This window comes from Sinohyriopsis cumingii, chromosome 16, assembly GCF_028554795.1.
Source record: "Sinohyriopsis cumingii isolate HCF-2022 chromosome 16, ASM2855479v2, whole genome shotgun sequence".
NCBI lineage: Eukaryota > Metazoa > Mollusca > Bivalvia > Unionida > Unionidae > Sinohyriopsis > Sinohyriopsis cumingii.
Genome location: NC_142976.1, coordinates 96,483,132 through 96,510,269, shown reverse-complemented (window position 1 = coordinate 96,510,269; position 27,138 = coordinate 96,483,132). Strand labels below are relative to the sequence as shown.

Genomic DNA, 27,138 nt, shown 5'->3' with positions numbered 1-27,138 from the left:
TAGTCCTTTGTGGTTATAATTTGACTGTTGACATTCGCCCCCTCTCCACATTGTAAGGAAGTATGATATTTGTGTATATTCTGCCAAGCAAAAGTTTAGCTCTTATTCTTAGTGCTAATAGACACAATCCGATCTTAATAACCTAATTAAGGAGTAGGAGACAACATCACACGTGCCTTGGTGGAGCCAATGCTGCACTGTCCAAGATTGTCTGGTAAATTATTCAGATCAAACCTTTTTTGCACTGAAGTTGCAGCGTTCAATTCTCTTTGACACTGGTGTAGGTGGTGATCTAAATTGTATATCAGGTACCAAGGGTGTTCCTATAGAGAGAGGCAAATTACCGTTTTTTTTTTCTTCAAAAATGCACTTCTTCTGTAGAAGAAAACTAACGTGCAAACTGATTTCATTTTTGGTCCTGACGTTCTACAAGAACAAAAGGCCCAGATAAGTGCAGGTGCACTGAAATTGGATAACTGCATTACCGTGGTTCCCAGAGATAATTATATACTACGAATCGTTGAACATTAATTGGAAAATAACAGTTAAAGCTTTCCGAAGTTATATTACCTTTCAGTGCACCATATTCATGGTTCTTGAAAAGAAAACCATTTGCTTTTCTGGCATCATAAATCTAGACCCGTCTCTAAATAAAATGTTATAGGAGTTAGCTCTTTAGCCGAAATCACTAATAGCAAAGCTTCTTTTAGGCTTCTCAATCGAGCGACCATGGATACCAGTCCAAAATATGGTCAAGTTTTGGGGTCACTCTGAACATATTCCATACGAAGTTATTTTAGGAGGAATTTCAAATGACCCGTCCGACAAATCCAATGTAAATTTTTTAAACACACATGAAAATCAGAAGACAATTTTTTTTAAAATTTCAGAATATACATATCTGATACCGATCTAACACAGCAATCAAAATACCGCCACCTTCAACTTTTACGAAAAGGAAGGGACATTTTTCTTACAGATCTTTGGAAATTATATAACACACGTGCATTTACCCGCGCACTATTCACACTGATAATGCTAAGTCGGTCACACAAGGATTTTATCGTCATTCGCTTAAAATAAAATCAGAGCTTAAAAACAGAAGAAGTGTATAATCGAGAGCTCAATTTCGGATTGGTCATGTCCTGGTTTCGTTACTGACTAGAACGACTATTCATAATGACTCAATCAGAGCATCCACGGTCTTTTCCCTCAAGCCGAGAAAGAAACCTCGGATGTACTTAACCGCCATTACAAACTATATCCTATCATTTTTTAATAATGCACAATATCGCGACTGAAGGAGACAAAGTCACAATTGTAACATTATCGGATTTTCATTCGTAACATACATGGTGCACTCCGCCAGAGACGAACCACCCATGCCATCAAATGTATCCTTCCACCACACGCGATGTTATTTGTCGACTTGACGGAAATGGCCGGCAATGTTGCATGTGTGACTATATGCAAAAACGTCAGTTTCGTTAAATCAGCCATCTAGCGTTGCTCCGTGAGATCTCTACCAAAGAGGGTCTTGGTATAATAAAATAAGTTTTTCTTGCAACGCCGAGGCTTCCTGAAAATTCGAAAACGATTTGTTTTGTGATGACGAGATGATATGACATTTCACGTACACATTTACATTTTTGTTGGTTGACTGAGGCACACCTATGTTAGTTTAGTCTTCCAACGTTTCGGTTTAATTTTGGCACGAATGATTGCGAAAAATATGTACAGCAAAATTTTGAGATACGGAGAGATGTTCACTTCAGTAAAATTGTACGGAAGCGCCCCCAGTCGGTTACATTGATCATTGAAGTATTACACCATAGCCTCGTACACGGAGCCACGTTAGATTCTCGATGAACGAGATTGCCGAAATAAAGTGATCACATACAGAGACACTTGATCCGACCATCAACGAAAAGGTAGAACTTATCTGATCGCAGCAGACAAGAATCAAGATTTCAAATCATTTAAACCTTTTCAGGGATACTGAGTACGTCTTATTTGATATCGTAAGATTTATTTAAACTTCAATTAAAATAATTTTTGAATGTATTTCAGGTTCAAGCTGAAATGAAGAAAAAGTGGCACAGATTCAAACTGCGGCGGAGTGGAAATTTCAATACAAGAAGAGGTACACGTGACACCATGGTTTCGTTTGCATCAATAAAACGTGATTCTGTTGCGTCAACCAATGGAAAAGACTATATAAATGGCAATGGGAGAATATTTTCGGAGGAACGACCATTGACACAACTTGATAATCACAGCGATTCTAATATAATCAGTCGAGCAAATGGGCATTCGCAACTCAGTTTAGAAAATATTGACGAAAAAACTGAAGAGATAGGCATGCTCGAAAACTCAGATACATTATGTGACGGAACGAATATTTTAGATGAAGATCTCGTATGAAAACAAAGAAAGAAAAGGAAGTTATAGAAGCTAAAATTTAGTATCATCGTACGCAGGAATTGGTGCAGTTATTACCGTTTGTAGCTAATTACGTGGTTGTAGTTTATGGATTTTGTGTTAGAATTAAGGTGTACGCTTGAAATGTGGATAGGAAGCAGGGGCATGAACAGAAACGTTAAAGAATAGTGTTGGTGCTTTAGTCCATGATCAGCAGTTTGATCAAAGACTATATGATGTCTTCAAGGTTTTCTTGTTTCCAAAGAGTACCGCTCATATGTAATAGCGATACAATCAATGGGGAAAAACTCAAGTTACTCTAGCTTCAAACTGGTTTAAAGAGTTATTATTTGATAAATCAGTGGAAAAATACATGTGTATTTTTATGAAAAAAATACTAACAATGTTTTTCTGACTAGCTTCATTGAGATAAATGCAAAATATGAAAGTATATTTCACTCCCACTGATCATATCTAAATGTTGTTTGGTAATCAGTAATCTTACCAATCATTATTTCTATCTTTTTACTATTATGGGGCAAGTACAATCGTACCTCCATTTCTAGAGATCCAGTTCATTGCATAGCCAAATATGTCATGTGTACTCTTTCAGATGGGATAGCCGAATACATCGTGTGTTCTACTTTATTATGGATAGCCAAAGATATTGTGTGTTCTCTTATAGTGGGGATAGCCAAAGATATCGTGTGTTCTCCTTTAGTGGGGATAGCCAAAGATAACGTGTCTTCAGCTTCACAGGGGAAAGCAAAATATATCGTGTGTTCTCCTTTTGAGGGGTAACGAAAGATATCGTGTGTTCTCTTTTAGAGGGATAGCCAAAGATATTGTGGGTTTTCCTTCCCATGGGGAAAAATGCGTGACATAAAAACGATTCATTTACTCACAAAATAGATTGCTATCTCTCTAGAAGTGGTAATATCACAATCGGGTAAATCCAGGAGTATTAAACTTGTGCGATGTTTTTCTTCCTTTAAATGAATGCACTTTATTGGCCTTTCTTAATGAAAACCTCAGTGGACAAGGATTTCATTCGAAACGGAAATGGCATTATTCTGTTGGCACAAACTTAAGAATGACACTATTTTGAGGGTATAAATTTAAGAATAAGATTATGCTGAGAGCACAGACTTAAGATGACATTGTTTTGAGGGTACATACCTAAGAATACCATTATTCCGAGGGTACATACTTAAGAATGACCTTATTCTAAGGGTACAGACTTAATACCGAGACCTTTACATAAAAGCATCACAGCTACGTATACGTGGCAGCATAAATTGTGTTTCTATAGAAACATATACTTTGAATTGTAATGTGTTCTTATGTATCTTTTTCCAAATTTTACGAAAAGTATTGTTGTGTTGAATATGATGTAAATATGTACATCTGTATGCAATATTTGCAGGATATATATATATATATATATATATATATATATATATATATATATATATATATATATATATATAGAGAGAGAGAGAGAGAGAGAGAGAGAGACAGAGAGACAGACAGACAGACAGATAGAGACGAGAGAGAGAGAAACAGACGTTATTGTCTATTCTAGTAAGAATGATTCCTAAATCATCGTCACCAATAGCTATTAAGCATGACAAGGTCTGTAACAAGAATTAAAAATCGCGGGAGTTAAAATCTCATTTAGGTTTTAGGTATCAGCTAGCAGTGACTCCATCTTCGTGCAACTAATATACTCTTTTGCAACGTAAAGGTTTCCTTTATGTATGGGTTAAATGCGAAGCGTGCATTTTAATGTCAGATATTATACTGATCACTCCTCTTTCCCGCATTGGTTTTCTCCTTTCCTAACGTCTTCATTTTCAGCTCTTTGTCACTCCTGCACCATCTGTGCGATGCATCAGGCATTGAAAAAGACTTCGATTCCTATCTTCGCTGGATCTCGATTGCTTCAGTCTAGGGACATTACAGTTCACGGAATGCAAAAACCTTGTTTTCGACAGTGACAACATTCGGTTAACTCAAACTTTATCTATAGTCATATATGAAAATCTCAAGTTAATTAATATCCGAATTGATTTAGATTTCTCTAAAACCAAAATTAGTGTTTCAGGATCGCATTGACAATTAGAGTTAAATTACTATAGTGCTAAGTAACGACTTGGACGAATGCCGTCTTCTGATAGTTTTATAACAGGGAGGGTGTCGATATTAAATATGCGGATTGTGTGAGGATGTTCTGAATGAAAGAGAAAGACAAACAAAGCACATATCCTCTAAAGATACACTCACTCACCAAAATGTCTTCCTTTTTATTGCATTCTGATACACGCTTTCTACACTTTTACCTTACAAAAATGCTTGGAATATGTCGCCGTCTGTCCTGCCGTCATTTCATAACTATCTTGTATCTGCAATATGGGGAACTCCACCGGAAGTTTGTAATATACTGGCTAAAGTAGACTGGTTTAAGTTTTTGTCCCCGCCACAGAAAGATTTAAAATATAATGATAACGGTTTTAAGTTCAGAACCTAATGAGAACATGTTTTTGTCAGAATAAAATATATTGCAATCACATCAAGAGGAAAGTGGATGTTGTAGTCCTTATTACACTGGCATTTTGTCATTTAGTCCGTGTGATATTTATAGGTTACTGCATTTGTATGGAAAAATATGAACGAATATTTTGGATGGAATACTGCACGACCTTGGGAGTGCAGTATATCCTTCCGAAAAAAACGAGTTCGTATTTTGCCATACAAATGCAGTAACCTTTTTATTATATGCTCATTTTTTTTATTCTACATAAGGCTTAATTATATAAACAAAATACACTACAAGAAACAACGTAAATGAAAGTATGCCGCATTCCAAGCTAAATACACAAGCGCGTATTCATCATTGCACAAATCAACATTATTACTGAGCACATAATCCGCCCAGATAAATTTGAACTTAGTCGCGCGCTCGACATAACTTTCGAAAGAAAATAGCGTGTCTAGTTAAAATTGAAATTTGGAGTCATATTGTGAATGAATGTGCATTGCAACAACTTTTCCATTTGATCTGGAATGAATGCAGTTTGGTATTTGTCTCGATTCTAGGAAATTTCGTGAATATGGACTGGATTTGTATGTGACAATTCCACATGAAATACATGAGATTGAAGAAGCTAGGGAGAAGCGTGTTGACATCTGCAGATGTGTTTCTGTTTCTGTCATTGAATGTTTGAAATCATAAAGTGGGAAAATATGAAGTCTTTCAATTGAAATTATCAAAACGACGCTATGGAATTTAATGCTTAATTTATTTTTAATGCAGTAAGGAGGATGTAGTTTCACTTATCATCGAAATTACAGTACAATTTTGAAATGTGTAATCCAGATTGAGAATCTATGACATGGCTCATGTAATTCGGATTTGCAGAATTAAGAAAATACATTTTGAGGAAATTCAGGATGTAAAACTGTAAATACATTTTATTTTGACATTCTTATCACCAGTTAAAGAAGAGAGCATATGACTTGTCACTTGTATGTTATTTGTAAGGACCTGTTATTGCGTCTGTTATATACTGTAGCTAGCCTAACTCGGAAACACTGTTTCAACGCGGAATGTGCCAAAGCAGCTGGTATGTTGCAGTCCCCGAAACATCTGTTTTAGTTCATTCAGAAACAAATTTAAACAACCACAAAGTAAAGAGCCTCTTACGCGAGTGTACATGACTTGTATACAAAATCAAAAGTGCTGGCGTCTGCGTCCATTGTTTGTTTACAATAGAAAGTAGTTCCTTCATGCACGTAAATGCTATATGTGTATTGGCGCGCGAGTTCAGTATCGGGTAATACTGCACGATTCTGACAATGTAAAGTTGACGGGGAAAAAATGAGCATATAATAATGAATGATATAGTTCTATAAGAATGTACCTGTTCTTTAGATCTTTTATATTTTAAAAATATTAGCGGCTAGTTTATTTGGAATGAAAGGTTATGCGGGTGCATAAAATGATGCTGGTTTCGCGAGTGCACTCCGTCTTCATGAACTGAAACATCGGACGGACAGGTCATTCTTATTGATCTGTACTTATTCTTATTCTACGTAATGTGTTGCATTATCCAAGATCCGTCCCATATAAAATGCGTTTTCTTGATGTACACTATGATACCTATTGTTTGCTTCATTCATACCTCAATAATTCTTAAACTTTTATGTAATCCATTACCATCAATAATTATTCTTAATTATTCGGTAATTCATCATTAAGCTAGACCATTAGCAATCCATCATTTTCGCATTACCTGCTTGGATATTTTTGTTTGTTCTTTTTTGTGTTGGGGGGGGGGGGCACGTATTAGCTCCAGATTTGTGATACCGTCTATCCGTTCGTCCTACTGAACCCTTATCTGATTAAAATCATATCCCCACCATCCTGGGTGAATTTCTGACAGCGACTTCTTCTTGGGCATGATCTGGTGACCTTTGAGTTAGCCAACGGAATGCATTTTCAGAAATTTTAAGTGAATCGAATAGTTCGGCACACATTGATGATCCTCATTTATACTGCTCATTCTCCCAAAGGATTAGATATAAGACTTCATCTGAATGGCTGATAAAATTAGCGATATGTTTATAACATAGATCACCAGAACATGGCCCCTAAGCGGCCGCTGACATATCTTCACGTAGGACAGTGGGGATCTGATGTTAATCGGATTGACTAAACCTTTTCATAAAATATGTTGCATTAGTTTCTAATAAAGTCATTATGTGTTAGAAGAGAATACGATTTGGTTTCATTCCTTTGGGTCGCTGCAAGAAGGTCATAGGTCAGTTGCACCCAAATTATTATGAATGCCATTTTTAGATAATTGTTTTACTAAATTGTATGTAGTGTGAGCTGGAAGATAAATGAAATAAGTCAAGGTTTTGTGGCCTTATAAATACACTGGTATTTGTTCGGGGAGGTAGGTGTCTCCTAATGACGCTGTTTCAGATGAGATAATTTATAATTTAAAAAAAATAGGAATTTCGATGGCGATCCATTTAAATTTCATTTTCTTTTTAAGTAATTCTTATTTTCACGATGTATCTGCAGTCATTTGCGTGTAGTCATGAGTCTACACAATAGTCATGAGTCTACACAATAGTCATAAGTCTCAACAACCTTACATTAGTTAATTTATTTCTTTTAAAATTAGTTAAAATTCGACTTCTTTTGCTAAATTGTTGTCTGCTGGTAGTCTTTATGCTATCTTCTTATACATCTGTATATGACGTATGGGTAAGAGTTATGACGTCACAGTTGAAATGACGTATACCTGTATTAAATCAGCGCAACGGACACACATACATTTCGGATGCACTTTGATGACTGTAACTGCATATCACGTACCAATTCAAAAAGTCATAACTTCAAAATTCTATAACGTTTCTTCATAAAATTTGCATTATATGCAAAAAGTTAAAACTTATATATTTGGGGGTAATGTTCAAACTAGATAAAACTAACAAGACCAATTTATATCCATAATAATACATACTCTTCAGTCCATTCAAAAATGTTTCCTATGTCCTTATCGCACCATGTATAACTTGTTCCTAAATATTAAATAAAAATTAAAGAAATCGTGTTGAGAGCAAACATATCTTGCTTTTCTGTGTTTTGGTGTTCTATTAAACACTTTACATGAACATTTGTTGTGGTGACGAGAGATGGGGGTGAGTGGGGAATAGAGTAAGCAGTCCTACAGAAAGCATTCGCACCCAGTAGTTACTAATTTTTTGCAGAGAGAATTGAAGAAAAAAGTGACTGAAAAGGGTTAATCGAAATGTATATTTTGATATTTAAAATTAAATATGTACAGAGAGAGAGAGAGAGAGAGAGAGAGAGAGAGAGAGGGAGGGAGGGAGAGAGATTAAAAATCCGTATTAAATTCCGAACAAAAATTGAATATTGAATTTTCTTTTTGAAACGTTAACACGTCATTCTCTTAGTAACTAGAGAAGTCTTGTATATTAAAAATGAGTATTTCATAAAGCACGTGTAAAATGAAGGAAAATGAAATGACATACATTATTTACAATATTGACGTGTTTGACAATGATATGAGCGATGACTGATATTATAAATTAGATGCTTATTGCAGTAAATTATATACATCGCACAGAGAAAATAGTTATTATAATAACGGCATGTGTGATGTACGCTGCTTAGACGTGTCTGTATTGGAACGTTTAGCTATCGGATGATTGCAGATTAAAAAGAAACAACAACAATGTTTACTATTTATATGCCATAACGTTTTGCAATATAGATACAAATCTATCAATTGTTTTTTTTAGAATCATGTTTAGCATAGTTTTGATGGTATTTAAATGTTTAATCGATCTATTTAAATGTTTTTTCTATTTGTTTAAATGTTTTATCTATCTATTTAAATGTTTAATCGATCTATCTAAATGTTTTATCGATCTATTTAAATGTTTTATCTATCTGTATAAATGATTTATATATCTGTTTAAATTTTTTATCTATCTGTTTAAATGTTTTATCGATCTATTTAAATATTTTATCGATCTATTTAAACGATCTATTTAAATGATTTATCGATCTGTTTAAATGATTTATCGATCTGTTTAAATGATTTATCGATCTGTTTAAATGATTTATCGATCTGTTTAAATGATTTATTTATCTGCATGTGAAGACAATCGTACATGAAATAGTATCAAATATTTCTTGGATGTTTTAGTCACGTGCCTTAGGCATGAGTGTTAGCACAATATGATTTTGTTGGTCTGTGATATATTTGTACTGATGTGAATGATCTAATTCATATTTTGTAGTAAAACAACTAATTTTTACACGTCTTATATTTTTTCTTCATTTAAAACAAAATCTATTATTTCTCCAGGCTTTTGACTTTTGAAGTTATTAACGGCGATGATGAAATTGTTGTGAATAGCAAAATAACTGAAATTATTGAATTATTAAACAACAACGTCAAAGATAGCAAAGAACTGTAATTAATTAATTAATTGGGTAACTGTTGGGATATTAAAAATTATTTCTTCGTTGAGTTTGTTTAATTTTATTAATTTTATCAAATTGACAACTTTAGAAGTTTATCCTACTTCCTAGTTTTTCAATGAAAATAGTACGCCATTACTTTTTTATTAAGGCATTACAGCCCCATATATTTATCAAATGAAATATATTAATGAATCTGCATATATCCTGGTAGGTTAATAGCAGAATACCTACCTACCTGCACGCACACACACACACACACACACACACACACACACACACACACACACACACACACACATACATACATACATACATACATACATACATACATACATACATACATACATACATACATAGAATATATAAGCCGAATATATAGGCCGGAGAGAAATTTTGCCAAAGTCCTGCCCTCTGATCAGTTTTTCCTTTAGCTGTTCAATAATGCGTATGGCGGGCCAATTTCAATTCTTTTGATATCAGATTAAAATTTCAAAAGCTTAAAATGGTTGATGGAATAATTTGTGATATCTTATACAACGTAACTTACAATTTTGTAGACATGCTTGTGTCTTGATTGTTTCCCAACTTTTAGACAGTTTCAGAATCATCTTTCATGTTACTTTTTGTACCCACCGCTAATATGTGTACCTGATTTGTTTTATTTCCGTGAATTGTGTGTGGCTTTTGTTTCCATGAATTTTGTGTGGCTTTATGTCGTTACTTTCCATAATAGTGTCATTTCCAAGTGAATAAGTCTTGTAGATGTACTGGGAGAAAAAGGGAATTCCCTGCGTTCACTCACTGAAGTCATCTTTTGTGAATTATATCAGAGATATAAATGTACAGTCGCGAAGGTTACACGTGAATTATATCAGAGATATAAATGTACAGTCATGAAAGTTACATGTGAATTATATCCGTCAAGAAGATTACATGTGAATTATATCAGGCAAATAAAGGTACAGTATTGAAGGTTACATAAAGGTCGTTCAAAATCGATGATTTTAAATTTTGATTGGTTACCCTGCATCCAGTCAAAATAATATAGTCCCATTATTCTCTCCAAGGACCATAACTTTAATTCAAACGGAACGATACTGATTTTCGCTGTGAAAAATCAGCGTACAAAGTGGTAACGTTCGTCGCTGTTACGATCGGAAGGAACCACTCCGGTGGCCTAGTGGCTAGAGCGTCCGCCTCCGATGCTGGAGGTCACAGGTTCGAACCCTGGCCGAGTCATACCAAAAACTTTAAAAAATGGTACTAACAGCTGCCTCGCTAGGCGCCCAGCATTGAGAGGTTAGTGTTAGGACTGGTTGGCCTGGTGTCAGGATAATGTGACTGGGTGGCACATCATGCTACACGTCTGCGGCATGATGTCCCAGTGCTATGTATCACTATAAACTGCCACCCTGCAAACATTGTAGCGATATGACTGAAAAAGTGTTAAAGCTATGTTAAAAATCCAGATCACACTCACACACACACGATCGGGAGACGGTTTTAGAATCCATACAAACCGTGTTGTTTCAAAGCGACGTAAGATGTAGTAGTATATGTGAGTCTAATGTAGACTAAATATACTCGAGTCGAGTGTAGTGTGATGTGGTGCAGTGCAGTGTAATGTACTGCAGTGTAATTTATTGTAGTGTGATATAATGCAGTACAATGTAGTAAAATAGAGTAGTGTACTGTTGCGCAGTGTAGTGTAATGTAGTGTGGTGTAGATATTGTAGTGTAGTGTAGTGTGGTGTAGATATTGTAGTGTAGTGTAGTGTAGTGTGGTGTAGCGTAAGGTAGTGATGTTTACAAATAGTGTGGTTTAATGTAATGTAGTGTAGTGTGGTGTAGATATTGTAGTGCAGTGTATGGTGGTGTGGTGTAGATATTGTAGTCTAGTGTAGGGTTGTGTGGTGTAGATATTGTGGTGTAGTGTGGTGTGGTGTTGTGTGGTGTAGTTTGGTGTGGTGTAGTAGTCTAGTTTAGTCCTGTCTAGTCTAATGTAGTGTAGGCAGGGCTATTGTTTTATATGAGCTCTTTGTAAGCATGATTTAGCTGATGAGAAAAGTAATCCTTTACAGAAGGCAATAACAGTTGTCTCCCTTTCTTCATACGCTGCACACCGTACTCATTTGTGCTCCTGTTAATGACAATCTGTAAGAACAAACACAAAAACAAAACGCATAATAGTCACAATAGATGATCGGGCAATAAAACCAATCAGCCGCGGAGTGCACCAAGATAAGATAAAATCAGGCGCACAGATTATCGGCAAAATGACGCAATCGACACACAATCTGTACTGTGAATGTGGAATCTTTTGCACCACTGCTGGTATTTGTTTTAGACTGTTGATGCTGATAACAATGGTGATGATAATGATAATAATGAAATTGTCCAGAAGTTTTTATTTTATTGATGTTGTACTGAATGGTAATTATTCTTAATTGATATAAAATATAAAAATCATATTGTCATAATTAATATAAAATATAAAAAAATTATTTTAATTTTCTTAACTGATATAAAATATTACATTAATATTGTCTGTTGAAAAGCCATTAATAATTTCAGTGAGATTGCGTATCAGACCGTTTTTTATAGCCAAGATGACAAAGTTTGTGATATTTCTGTGTACAACTGCCATTTTCTTCATCCAAGCATCTGCACAGCGAAGTACATACATACATACATACATACATACATACATACATACAGACGTGCGTGCGTGCGTGCGTGCGTGCGTGCATGCATGCATGCATGCATGCATCCATACATACATACATACATACATACATACATACATACATACATACATACATACATACATACATACATACATGCATGCATACAGACAGACATACAGACATACAGACAAACACAGACACAGAAAGACAGACAGATAAGCATGCATGCATTCATGCAGGTAGACAGACGGACAGATAAGCATGCATCCATGCAGACAGACGGACATACAGACATACAATCATACATAGGGTATATAGATTACGATAATAGACTCATATATAAAATGTATTAAACTGTTGTTGAATTGTTAATTACCTTTTAATTCCGTGTTCGTAAGATTCATTTTTACCACACAATAGATCAATTAATCAATGCAAATCAATCATTTGTTGCCAGTGGACCGATTGCCAGGCATATTGAGAACCACGTGTAAATCATTGCAAATTACAGGTACTGGATGAGTGTCCGAGGCCCATTAAATGCACATCTGACACCTATGTGTTTTTCACTGCCAGATAACCAATACAAATTTCTTTCATTATAATCTGGCATTTTACTAGTGAGATTTTAATAGTTAATACATATGGAAGGGGATTACCGCCATAATTATATGCTTGCATTTTCTAATCTACCTTGATGCATTATTGTAAATGGCTGCTTGCCCGTGCTACTTTCATAATTCTATCAATGTTTATTGTATGTGCATTGATGCAGATTGTACGTGGCAGTTTGCAAGTGCTACATTCCTTCTGCAGTATTGTAAATGACTGCATGCAAGAGCTATATTCATAATTCTAGTCATGAATTTTCTATTCTTCATTGTTGAAAGCTGTAAATGGTTTCTTGCAAGTATTTACTTTCCTTCTGCGTCATTGTATCTTGCAATTTGTCAACTACTGGATTGATTAGGTAGTTTGTCGTATGGCAAATGCTGTGTCAGTTATAACATTCTATTCATAAACATGATATATCAAAAGTTACACAGATTGCACCTTCTACAATTATGATTATAATGTAACATCAAGCACGTTACAAGTTAGCATTACGAAAGTTGCATGACATTATGGCAACAGATGGTACTGTGACACGTCAATTTCTTACAATAAGACTACTCCCCTTGACCCTAGCAATAAGAGACTATACCACATTATGGCAAGTTTGTGCGTCTTATTTACAATTATTATTCTAATTAAATTACAGCATTACAGTCAAATTGTATACAATTAGATGTATTTACACAACGTTATATTTCCGCTGACCCTTCCCACCTCATTTTATTTGAACATTGTGTGGAGAGAGAGAGAGAGAGAGAGAGAGAGAGAGAGAGAGAGAGATTAAAGGCTGTAGACAAGAGCCGGTTGGTCTAATCTCATGTAAGTCCTATATTCTAAAGACAAGAGTTGAGAGAGAGAGAGAGAGAGAGAGAGAGAGAGAGAGAGAGAGAGGCACACAAAAATAGGCAAAAATTGATTCTTCTTTTTATTCCTAATAAATAATTATTTTATTTTAACAAACAAAATGAAGCTCAACACAATACTCCAGAGAGTAAAATCAATGTTATCATGATAAATACAATTCTTTTTATATAAAAAAACGAAGTAGCAATGACTGAAAAATTGTTAAAGCTACCTTAAAAATCCAAAACACACACACGCACTATATGTATTTGTAAAGGAGAAACTACGCGAGAAAAAAATGTTACACTGTACTAAGTACAGTTACCATTAATTGTCAGCTCGCTTTGCTTAAATACTCACTTTTAATTGACCGTTCGCTTTGTCTGCCTGTAAATAAATAATTACACACAGAAGCGCACACATACACACGCACGCACACATGCACGCACGCACGTACGCACCCATCCATCTATCCATACATACATACATACTTGTAATGCATGTAACATTTACAAACGTTATGTATCTACATATTAGAAATATTTTTAAAAAAGTAAAATGAACCACTATTACATGTTGTTCCATATGATCACATTCGAAATGAGCTTGCAACTGGTAGATCGGATGGGTATTGGTCCGAAGACATGTTCCGTTGAAACTTTAATTCACCTATCAAATTATAGGGATCATATTTCTGAACCAAAACAGAAGCATACCTTTGCTAACATGTACAAGAAATGTATTGCTTCATCTGATTGGATATTAAAAATAAGTTGTTGTTGTTCTAGGGTTTAACGCCATTTTTCAGCACAAGATAGGCTATACATGGCGGCCAGTATAACTGGTGGAGGAAGAACCCTGGAAAACCCAGGGAAGAACCATCGATCCACGAGAAACTACTGACAGGCTTTCCCACGTAACCACGCTAGCTGAGCCTTGGAATCGAACCCACGCAGACAGAGGTGAGATGGCCGTGATCCGGAACGGTGAGTGCTTTAGACCACTCGGCCACTCGGGGCCCCTTAAAAATAAGTGGATCAGGAATTGCAATGGTCACCGAGTGATAATAATAAGTACTTCATAACGGCCGCCTTTCTGGATTGCCGCCATTTTTCCACAACGATCTCGTCCACACATTCAAGTTATAGTTTCTGTAACGGTAATGCCCGAGAAGTTGCAAATGCATATTTGGTTAAAAATGAAACATAATTTTAAAAGTACTCGCAAAAAATGACAGAAATGATGAAGTTAATTTATAAAATATCCATGAAATCTGGAGAATCGTATGTCGTACAGAAAAAAAATACTTTGTAATGCATAAATAAACCTACTAATGGTGATTTTCTTGTAACACCATATACGTAAATCCATTTGACGGAAAGATTGTCGAATGAAGTAAATCATTGTTCTTGGTGGAAGTGGTGCTGGTGTGCTTCCTTCTTTTTTCTTTACTGGCATATTTTCGTTATCTATTTTAGTTTTCTTTCTATAATTCAGTGTTGTAAGGAGCGCCAACACAACAGAAACATTTACCAAAAAATGATAATTCATTTGATTTTGTAACCAAATAAAATGTCGTTTACATGCGAGGAAATCTGGTCATTTTTAATTTGGTCATTTCTAAAACAGCCTGTGGTAAATATAAAGAGTGAAAACGTCTGAAACTTGTAAGTAATTACAACAGTATGCTATAAAATCAGATTACCTATTCTTGATCACAATGTTCAAGTTCAAATAAACTAAGTCTAAACGAATACGCATCACCTTCGCACAGAATACCAACAGAAAATGATGAAATTCAATCAAAATGTTTAAGATTCTTGACAAATTTGCCTGAATAAAATGAATGTCACAATGACAGATACTTCAATGAATTCAAAGGGATAATATATTATTAAGAACATAATAATAATACCGACAAATTCACTTGAAGTTTTGTTGGAATAAAATAAAAAAAAGCTTAATATTCGGATTGATTTTATTCCAGGGAGGATGTCGTGCAGTCGCCCTCTAATCAAATTCAGGGACTAGAGTTACATTCAAACAGACTTATTGCAGGAAATTAAATTTCGACTCAAACTCTCTTCCAGTGGAAACCTCAAAAACCTTTACTCGAAATTCGGACTCCCCAGCAGTGATATCTATTCTAGATTCCACAACGTCAGGCCAACCGCCCTCTGGTGGTGATCGAATTATCTCCCCTATCTGTTTCGTTTCCTCGTCAGTACAGTAAATCGGGTCCTCTAGAGTGGAGGAAAATACTTTAGTCGATAAAGCCTTTTGCTTCTCGTTGTCATTCATTACATTAGTACATCTGTAAAAGATGACAGTCGATCCACTCCTGACAGACTGATTTATTTGAATGATTTTCTCAAAAAGTAGATGACACCTTTTCTCTCCTCCCGCAAAAATCATCAGTGTCTCTGGATGCTCTCCTTCAATGAAAGGAATGTTGTAACTGACACCATACGTGTACCGCGAGATCCTTTCCGAAATTATATGGGGTTTGTAGCCCAGCAGCACAGCGCCCTTTAAAATCGCCATTTCACCATCCTTTGGAATGACAATTTTGACGTCGGGAAAGTTGGTCCTCAAGTTGTCCTGAAATAACAAACTTCCTGAAAAGCCACCTACAACTAACATCGTGTCAACCGGTGATACGGCGGGCGTACTGAAGACTCTTTGTATGCATTGAATTATACCACGAATCGTGTCATCGAAAAATTCCTTCATTTTTGCGTGGTCTATTTTCAACTTGTCACTTGAATAGGACGCTACTTTAGAGAACTTGGATTGTAAAATAAGCGTATTGATATCACAGCCTTTCAACTCCAGGACTATCTCTCCCAGCGTGGCCGGCAGTCTGATCGAAAACCTCTCCCGTGAAGGTGATATTGTCTTTTTCTTGATTCTGAAATTTCGAATAAATTCCAGATAGTCGTTGTTGTGCTGCATCAAGAAACGAGTGAAAACATCCCTACCGAAGAGTAAGGTCATAAAATGTTTGAATTTCGTATCCACGTTGATTCCTCCGAGGGCATCCCCGGTGGCACGATGAATCTCGCGTAACGAATTGTCCTCCAACACTTCGTGGGCAGAGATGTCGGTTGTGCCTCCTGTAAGTGATCGAAACGAGATCAATGATTAACTTTGCATACTGGTCACCTACCCCTACCCCCGGAGTTGTATTATATAGTGGTAACCAATACGTTTAAGTGTCGGACTGCTCCACCGGGAAACAGTGGGATTTCCCAGGGGGACCCATAAATTTTTTCAGTGAATTTCCAAGGGGTGGGTGGGTGGGATTTAAGAAGCCACTCCAACCTCCAACCCTGATACGGCTGAAGTATTCGGTTAATTGATATAATTTTGGCTTAAAATGTGGTAGCTATCAATGAAGTTTGTAATATTTTACAATATAAATTGTTAAGCTTTCTTCTCTCTCTCTCCCTGTCTCTGTCTCTGTCTCTCACACACACACACACACACACACACACACACACACACCACTACCACCAACCATCATATACACACTGACAAAATGCTTTGGATGTGGATGTGAGTGTAACCTTATGAAGTGAACAGATCAAAAACAACCATGTCGGTAGCAAAGGATTTACCGCAACTGTCCTATACAGCAGTAATTATGGTTTCAAAATGGTAAATTCCCATACTAGTTTGATTTCATACATTTCAACTCACCCGTCACTTCATTGACTACGACCACTTGGTACATTTTAGCATTTGGGAATATTAAAAAGTGTAATTTACTTGTTGTTTTTGTTTTTTATCGGACATGGAGGGAATATCACACGCATATTAATCCCATACATTCACAAATATAGACTTAAACTGTTCTTATTCTGGCGCTTAATTCAAATTCTTTAAAACTGTAATATTATGTTAAATTCTCTGGAAATCAGAAATCACTTAATATGTTAATAAATATACCGACTTCGAACTTGCTCACCTCCAATGTCCAATAACACGTATTTCCGCCCAGGTTGGAAATAGTTTTGTAGGTTCATTCCGGGGTCTTCTTTGCACCAGATCGAGGCTGCTTCCGGTTCCAATGCCAAGACAAGATCCTCATTGTGTATACCAGCCTATAGGAAAAATTAACTTTTTTTAAGATAACTGAACACACATCATCATGTGTAAGAATTAAATAAGTCAAGATTCCTTTGCTTGAAAAGAGAGCAAACTCCGCACATATGTAAATGCCTTCCTGGCTAAATTGAAACACCGTCATTAAATATGAGCATCACACCTTTATGTATAGTTTATTTATATTATTTATTGGCTTTTCCTATTAATGATGTGTTATATTCATTTGTATTTAGTACATAACCTTGTCCGAAATCAAGTTCACTGTGTACCTATGTTCTGAGTTTGATTGAAATTGGACTAGAAGAAATACCTCTAGAGTGGTAACATGGCCAAACTATCAGATGTGAGATCATCACTTTGATATTCCTGGATCTCGCTCATTACTCAGCTTGCCCGAGATGTTGAAGAGATAATTTTATATGCCAAATTTGATCAATATCGGTTAGGAAATATGGTTTACTGACAGGTAACAAGCAATTGCTGACGGACTGGTGATAGATGCAGGGTCGTAAAATAAGTTCAGTTGGCCTTACTGCCAGGCGAGCTAAACAAATGTTAGAACTTTTGTTCTTACATTTGTTTAGCTCTCTTGGCAGTAAGGGAGAAAGATGGCACGAGACACAGAAAGAGGGACATGAAAAACGTGTCATGCAGACAGTAGCATATCCCTGATGCCCACAAAATTAACTGTTTTGCAATTTTTACACACAGAAAAAAAAAGAAAGATGTGTGGAAATGACAGACTGATAGAAGAATGGACGAACAGAAATTAGTGTACCCTGTTGGCAGCCTCTCTCATTAACTGTTTGGCGGAGTCAGACCAGATTGCGGGAACGGTTACCACCCAGAGTATGTCCTTCATGTTGACAGTTATTCCCTTCACTTGCAGGGCTTCTTCCAGCTGGTCCTTAAGGTACCTTATGGACTCGGCAAATACATGAATGGCGGGCATTGACTTTCCCAGAAACTCTTCTATCAAGCTGTTCCTATTCAAGTTCTGGAGAAATACATTAACAGAGATTTACATCTAAATAGCAACTTTTAGATCTGTCATATGGATGATACCTGAATGTATGTCGATAGCTGCCATTCGGACTACTTCAGCTACTTACGAAACAAGGAATGATCGTGATCTTACAAACAATTAAAAAAAAATTCATTCGTAACATCTCGGTCAATCCTGCGATCAATCCAATTTTAAAATAGCAAAAATTGATCCGAATAATTTTTTGGTTTCTTTTTTGTGGAGAAATTTCCGGCAACAAAAGTTTGATTTTTTCCTTAGTAAATACATCATCTTTGTTTGCCTAATTATGAGACGTGGTTTGTAATTTGAATTGTTTTGAAGCATCCAGGTTTATTGATAAACAGAAAACTGCTTGCAAGCCTGACAATCACGCCTCAATCTTAAAAGGCAACCAAAGCAACGAGTTTTATTAAGCATGTCAACGGGCCACAAAATAATGTTCCATTAAAATTTCCGACTGCAATGTTGCTTTTCAGTCTGTAAGCTGACATTGCTGCCAAATTATCCGTGCTAGTGGTATCCAAATGACCGTTACATTGACCGCTATAGATGATCGAATGTGTTTGAATCGATTGACAGGCTATCACACACAATTTGATAAAGTAATGAAATGATAAGTCTCGTTATAATGGACATTGCTAATTATCGACATCGCTTATAATGAACATCGCTGAGATTCATGTCGAGTTTGAGCGTGATGCTTTAAAATAGTATGATGTTTGAATTGGGTCTGTCGTATAAAACCATAGAACGATATTATTTTTGTTAGATTTAAACCCCAGATTCAGTGTCATTGCCCAAAATATACGTTTTCATTTTTGCGTTAATTATTCGAGTAATACAACGTTCTGTGCATATATAATTCAGTTCTTACTGTACGACTTGCTGCACAAATTCAAACTTCTGCATCTAAAATAAAATTCTGAGCTTGAGAGACGGTTAAATAACTACAGATGATTGCTATCACTTATGATATTTCCATATTATTAAAGTTCTGCCACGGTCGTGTGGCACACATTTAAATGACAACAATAGACTTAAATGGTTTAAGTGACGAAAGAAATTCATCTGAGATATTAGAAACAGAAGAAAGAAACAAAGACAATTTTATAAGTTTTGTTCGGTATAAACATCTACACACCTGTGTTGAGTACGAATATCTACACACCTGTGTGGAGTATAAATATATACACACCTTTGTGGAGTAAAGCTTCATCTTAAACTCGTGAAAGTAGTACCATGCTTTCTTCTCGGACTCATTCAACATGAAGAATTCGTCCTCCGCCTCGAAGCCAAAAGAGTGGAAGGTTCCATCGGGACGGAAGAGAACTGTGGTTGGGGCCTTGGCAAAGATGCTGTAGGCTTCAGTTGATGTAGCATACCATTCGTTCTGGTAGATCCGCATCGGATCGCTCTTTAAGGAGAAGGCATAACCGGTATAAGTGGTCCCGAAGTCAATGGCGGCGACAACTAGTTTGTTCTTTTCATATGCCATGATTCATCGTGACAGTTTAGACACAAATTCTGCAAACTCTGCAAGTGTTCCTCGGTCTGCAAAATTTTATATAAAAAAGTGATGCAGCCAAGATTCACAAATCATGGTATTCAGCACGTTTTACCAGGAACGCAACACAAATCACAGTATTCAGCGGACTGGATCAAAAATGCAACACAGAATATATTATTATGTAGGTTGGATCAAGAATGCAACACATATTATGGTATTTAATAGGTTGGAAAAAATACAACACGTATGATAGATATTCAGTAGATTGGATCAAGAATACAACATATAGTATTCAGTAGGTTGGATCACGAATAAAACACATACGGTATTAAGTAGGTTGGATAAAAAAATACAACACATATTATGGCATTTAGCGTTTGGATAAAAAATACAACACATCATAATTTTCAGTAGATTGGATTAAAAGAAAATACAATACATATAATATCCAGTAGATTGGATCACGAATACAACACATATCATATTATTCAGTGGGGCTGGATCAAGATTACATCATATACCAATGTATTCAGTAGGTTGGATCAAAAATACAACACATATCATGGTATTCAGTATGCTTTATCAGCAACACAACACATATCCTTGTATTTAGCTGGTCTTATTGGAGTTAAGGGTCTCAAAAGTTCTGATCAAAACCAAAACTGCCCAAAATGTATTTTAAAAATTGTAGTATTGAAGAGACTTGACCGAAGAATGAGAATTATCTAATTAGAGTGCCAAATATCATAAACTACAGCTCTGGACACGTATGACGAGTTTTCGAACAACTTTTTATCCAGCGTATGTTGGTTGAATTTCTAAAGTTCACACATATTTAATTTCTTATGTAAGAGATTGCTGAAACTCAATATTCGACACAGTCTTCTACCAGAACACTTTCACACTGAGACTCAAATTCAATTAAAGAAATTTGATAACGCAATCAGACAACAACAGCCCTGGAAGCTGAAACTCTAGAGGCCCTGTACGGTTAAACAGTGATAGTTCCAAGCGCGTATCATTCACTCTTCCGGAACGCCTAAGCTTTCGAGGTTCAAGAATGCCATAAAGATAAACCGTAAGATCCATCGACCTGACAAGGTCATACATCGTCCCGACAAGGTCAAACATCGTCCCGACAAGGTCAAACCTTTTCATACCACTTCTAGTAATCAGAAGTTTGCGTAATGGAGAATGTTGTGAACTGCTCATGCAGCTGACTTGAAATGAATAGTTTATAAATCCTCATTGCCAAATATATTTGCGAGAGAAATAAAAAATGTTTTCATTTGATCCACGTGTTTTCGCTTATCAAGTGTTCCTTTGACCTTCAAATGTATTTAGTCCTGAGTCAACAAATGAATAAAATAAAACAGAAGTTTAAGGTCAATGTTCATGCTTCAGTGCAGCTCCATAAATAACTCTGAAAACAAACGAAAACAGAAACGCAAATAACATGTCTTGTCTTACGTGTCGAAGAGTCTTTTAAAAGTAATTCCTTTTTATCATACTTAAGCAGAAAGACCCTTTTCCAGTATTGCAAAATATTGCAAGAGTTACCAAAATTACCAGAATTACCAAAATTACCAAATATAATATGGACAAGATTACTTTTTACTTTGATTTGTTTTGACTGGTGTTGGCGAGAACTATTGCGATCTACAGTCAGGTTGATGTCCTTGAATACCAATAAAATTCAGTTTTCTCAGAATGTTGAATATCAAGACCACTATGAGTCGACACAGTTTTAAACTTAGTTTTAAATGTACTATTATCTAATTTTACTGACACGTTTTATTTTGCTGTTAAAATTTGTGTCTGTACAAACTTTGGAGGATTTATCACACAGGTGCTACTCCGTTCACTTGGCAGTAAAAGCGCAAAATGCGATTGGCTGCCATCAGATGTTAATCTGCCAGGATCTGCATTTAACTGTACGGTTGGCCACATCATCATCAGTCATCATTTCTCCCATAACCTGGCTGGTCGTAGGGGCGCCACCGATGACTTTGGCACTTCGTGAAGTCCATGTCAGTCCACTCTTTCATGTTACCCTCTCATCTCTTCTGTCTTCCTCGTTTTCTCTTCCCTCTCACTGTGTCCTGTAGGATTGTTTTTGACAGGCCAGATGAGCGTGAGACGTGACCAAGCAATCTTAATTTGCACTCTTTACAGTGGTGAGCAGACCTTCACAAGGTCCAATTGCACTTTGGATAATAATGCACACAACCTCATTAGAGAAGTCGTCTAAGTATGATATGTTCAGGATCCATCGAAAACATCTCATCTCTAAGGCATGGATCTTCTCTGTAGTTCCGCTGTCGGGGTCCATGTCTCAGATGCGTACAGGAATATGGAACTGTCGAAGGAGCGCATAAGCTTGATCTTGGACGCAAGCGTAATGTTGCTCTCATCGAAATAAGCCTGGCAAGTGCAGTTGCTGTCAGCGCTATCCTGGAAAGAACCTCCGGTTTGGAACGAGTCCGAGTTTCCTCTGACCCTTGGCACCCCATTTTTTATATTTGGATATTTATTTTTGGGGTGTAGGGTCAGAGTACATTCCCTATCAAAAAGTTGGAATGGGGTAGCCGCTTACTAGCCGGCCCAGCAAACTTGATCGACCTTTCATCGAGATATACTTGAGCGAAACTGATATGAATATGATTTGTTTTCTCAGAAATTGTGAGCACAGCACTAGTCATGTCTTTAATCCCATCAGTTTGCTGGGCCGGCTAGTAAGCGGCTATCCCACGCCGACACAAATGGTGTCGGTGAATTCCAACTTTCGATAGAGAATGGACTCTGACCCTACACCCCAATATAAATGTCCAAATGTCACAAATGGGGTGGCAAGGGCCAGAGGAAACTCGGACTAGTTTGGAATTTTCATCAGAGACGATAGCACCTAGGTATTTGAATCTTGTCACTGTGTCCAGCTTCTGTCCAATCACTCATATTTCCTTTTGGATGCCACTCGAGTTGTTTGTGTTTAGCTTGGCCTTTTTAGCGCTGAGCTCCATTCCATACCTTATTGATGCTTGACTGCAGGCCTGGCCCTAAGGCAAGGCGCTTTCAGGAATAATTTTGCTTGGGGCCCCACTCATCGCTTTTGCTGCCTTGGGCCAAGCATGCTGCCTTGGGCACCGCACATCCTAGAGTCGGGCCTGCTTAACTGAGACGGTTCACTAAGTTTTCCAGTTCTTGTTCTCCTGCTAAGCCATCGAAATCATCAGCGAAGCGCATGTTGGTCATTGTTCTGCCCTCATGGTTTTCCAAGGCATCAATCAGGATCATATCAAGGTAGACGTTGAAGAGTGGTGAGAGGAGACACCCGTCGGACTCTGACTGTGGTTCTGAACCAATCTCCTCTGTTGCCATTGACGAGAACTGCTCTAGTCGCCTTGCCATTCAGGTTTTCTATGGTGCTGATTAGTTTTGCAATATCCGCATGGTTCCCTGCATGCCATACCTTGTCGAAAGCCTTCTTGATGAAGCCATGATAGAGGTCCTCTTGATGCTGGCCAAAGTCGCTGCATAAATTGATGTATCACTGTATGTTGCCAGTCAAAACCTAACACGTGTGGATGCCTATGAGCAGCCGACCAATGCTATCACTGGTAAATTTAAGAGACATCACGTGGTTCACATGCGCACTGGAAGATTGCCGGGCATTTAGGCTGCATGTCAGTCACCTATTGGACTGTCTCTGTTTATCATACACAAGTTCAAACCGGCATAACTTCAAGATATTGCACGCGATTCATATGAGGAAGACGATGATCACAAAGATAAGATATTTTAAACTTAAAAATACACATGCCCGCGATCGTACATATGATTTAACACATGCACGCTATGTACTTGTTCGATTTGGTATGCCTTTTAACAAGTGTGCAATGCGTTATGTGTTATATCCAGTCAAGACGACAGTACATATATTCTTTACACATTTGAATTACGGTGTTTGCCTAATTTGGCCCCGACAAACAAAACTTCAAGACAAATCAAATTTTAATTTACCTGTCAGAGGCATAATCAATATACATTTAAGAGATAATCTCAGATTATACAGAAATAAGGAAGGAAATAGCTGATCCTATTTTAGCTCTTGTAAGTCAAGACAGTTTAAATCACCAGGTGAAAATCTAGTATTTGTGTTTATCACCTGAATTGGTCACGTGATAGTCAAGTGTCGCCTCGTCGGTCAATATTCTGTTGTTTAATTTCTCAATCTTCGTTTCAATTTATTTTAGGCACTATTTTTGACTTTGCGATTACTTTTGGATGAAAGGAAACCATGTGACCATCTTCACCTGTTTTTAGTGATTTTCGCACATTTAATGTAATCATTTTACACAACAACAACCTGGGCTGCCCCCACCACAATCCCCACCATTGAGCGCGAAACAAGCAGATGATTTTCTAAGAGTGAGTCTTTTGCAATATTTAGATGATTAGAATTATGCCTTCAAAGCTCTTAAAATAAAGGAGCTTACGGGGGTGTTTGAAAGGACTTTCCCCCACCACAGACGTATCACCTATTTGTTTACGCACCCACCCCCAAAAAAGAAATGATACATGTAAGCGTCCAAATGTACTTGATTCGAACATAAAGGGGGGGGGGGGGAACAATCAAGTTAGTTTCTAATTAATGAATCAGTTAACATGTTTTATACTTGATTCAAGCCTGCAAACCGTGACAGTTACTATGAGACGACTCTATCCTTCATATAATCTTTACTAAAAAGTTGAATATTTCGGTTAACATCATTTGTCAGATAAAACGGCATTTCTCACTAACACAGTGTCTATATGTAATACTATCTGAGATCCTAATGACACTGTATATGCCTATTTACACGCCGTAACTACTAGAGACGGTTGATCAAAGGCCGATTTTTGTTATCCAATCTAGGTCTACCAGACAGATTCTATTTTATGTACTTGTGGCCTGTTATGTACCTGTAACAACATAGCATAAATGGCAGCAGTCCAAGACTGTTTTGAAAAACAAAATAACCTTTACGACCGTGGAAGTAGTACCGGAGAAATTAAACGAGAGAGAGAGAGAGAGAGAGAGAGAGAGAGAGAACTTCACATTAAATTATAAGTGAATCAACTAATGTTAATGTGTCTTCCATTTTACGATTTACGACTACTTAGACATGGAAATAACTGTGACCCGTACCTTCTTTAGTCACGAAACTTATGAGTTGTTGTTGAATCCAAATAGCCCACGCGTATGGGAATCAGCAAAACTGATCGAACAAGCTAACTGCAGGAAAGCTTTAAATGGTGTGTCCATTGTAAAAGGAACATGTAGAAAATCACCCTCCGTACAAATTCAAATTTCACATGACAATTCAGTGTGTCCTTTGAATTTTTTTACCCGATCATTGATTCAGGTCCTTCCTATAAATATTGTCCTCGAGATTCCGTTAGTTACACCCGAGTAATATAGTTGTTAGATTACTTCCTTCTACGGATCAAATAGACTGAATAACAAATACAAAACATGTAAAGGTATCTTGAAGTAATCTTCGATCGGCAATACAAAGCGGGGGGGGGGGAGGAGATAGTTTGAACAGCTCGGTAACACAATACTGGATGTGTGATGCATAGGAAATGGGAGTTAAATACCTGTCCCGAGCACACACTGCGACAGTTGACCCGGGTTGGCCTAGGCGGGTGTCGAACCTGCGACTAATGGATCACGTGTCAGACGCTGTACCAGCTGAGCTTCAGCGGCTCCCGGGTTTTATTTTTAAGAGATCAGTACGTTCAGACAGACAAGAAAAACACAAAGAGGTAAGTTATACCCGTTCTAGAGATTTTATTTATTTTCGTTTACAGAATGTACGATCTTTATTTAATTTTCCACATCTCAAAAAACCTGCATCTGTCAAATATGTAACTTTTTAATTCCACGATTTACCGAAGAGTCTGTTATGTAGTATACGGTAATTTCCATTCATTCTCTTGGAAGTAATGGTCATATCACTGTCCTTTGGTCCTTCTTGTGCTCTCTCTCTCTCTCTCTCTCTCTCTCTCTCTCTCTCACAGACACACACACACACACATAAACGCTTAGAAAAACTTATTTCACGCTGAAAAATCTCAATAAACCGAAAATGTCTCTCAACCTAAGTTTCTGCCCCACATTAGTAGGTTACCATATTCATACGTCAGATCTCTAGAAGATGGCCTGATACTGTGTCCGTCAGATTTCTAAAATATGGTCTGATACTGGTGCCCGTCAGATCTCTAGAATATGAACTAATACTGGTGTCCGTCAGATCTCTAGAATATTGTCGATACTGGTGTCCGTCAGATCTCTAGAAGATGGCCTGATACTGGTGTCCGTCAGATCTCTAGAATATGAACTGATTCTGGTGTCCGTCAGGTCTCTAGAATATGGTCTGATACTGGTGTCCGTCAGATCTCTAGAAGATGGCCTGATACTGGTGTCCGTCACATCTCTAGAATATGGTCTGATACTGGTGTCCGTCATATCACTAGAACATAAACTGATACTGGTGTCCGTCAAATCTCCAGAACATGGTCTGATACTGGTGTCCGTCAGATCACCAGAACATGGTCTGATACTGGTGTCTGTCAGATCACCAGAACATGGTCTGATACTGGTGTCCGTCAGATCACCAGAACATAGTCTGATACTGGTGTCCGTCAGATCACCAGAACATAGTCTGATACTGGTGTCCGTCAGATCACCAGAACATGGTCTGATACTGGTGTCCATCATATCTGCTCGTAAAAGTGTGGAGACCTGATTTTATCCAGAATAAAGTGATTTAGAGAGCAAATAAAAAATAAAATAAAAACAACAACAAAAGTAGATTGAATGTGATAACGATATTAAGTTAATTAACAGCTACAA

The 27,138-nt window shown here is 37.0% G+C and overlaps 2 protein-coding genes across 3 annotated transcripts in view; one reads left to right on the top strand and one right to left on the bottom strand.

Moving 5' to 3' along the window:
• The window catches only part of LOC149781026 (secretin receptor-like), a 160,949-nt gene extending 157,047 nt beyond the window's left edge, over positions 1-3,902 (top strand). For both annotated transcript variants that reach the window (XM_089936451.1, XM_089936452.1), the window contains exon 14: positions 2,071-3,902. In XM_089936451.1, the coding sequence (XP_089792577.1) occupies positions 2,071-2,424 (354 nt within the window). In that variant the 3' untranslated portion in view covers positions 2,425-3,902. The remainder of the gene's footprint in view (positions 1-2,070) is intronic.
• Positions 3,903-13,665: 9,763 nt separating this feature from the next.
• Positions 13,666-25,709, bottom strand: LOC149781025 (heat shock 70 kDa protein 12B-like). The gene is made up of 5 exons (XM_089938158.1): positions 25,429-25,709; positions 19,929-20,284; positions 18,485-18,703; positions 17,567-17,702; positions 13,666-16,712 (listed from the first exon to the last, which is right to left on the bottom strand). The coding sequence occupies exons 2-5, from the start codon at positions 20,226-20,228 to the stop codon at positions 15,646-15,648; spliced, it is 1,722 nt and encodes a 573-aa protein (XP_089794284.1). The 5' UTR covers positions 20,229-20,284; positions 25,429-25,709; the 3' UTR covers positions 13,666-15,645.
• Between the last annotated feature and the right edge of the window lie 1,429 nt (positions 25,710-27,138).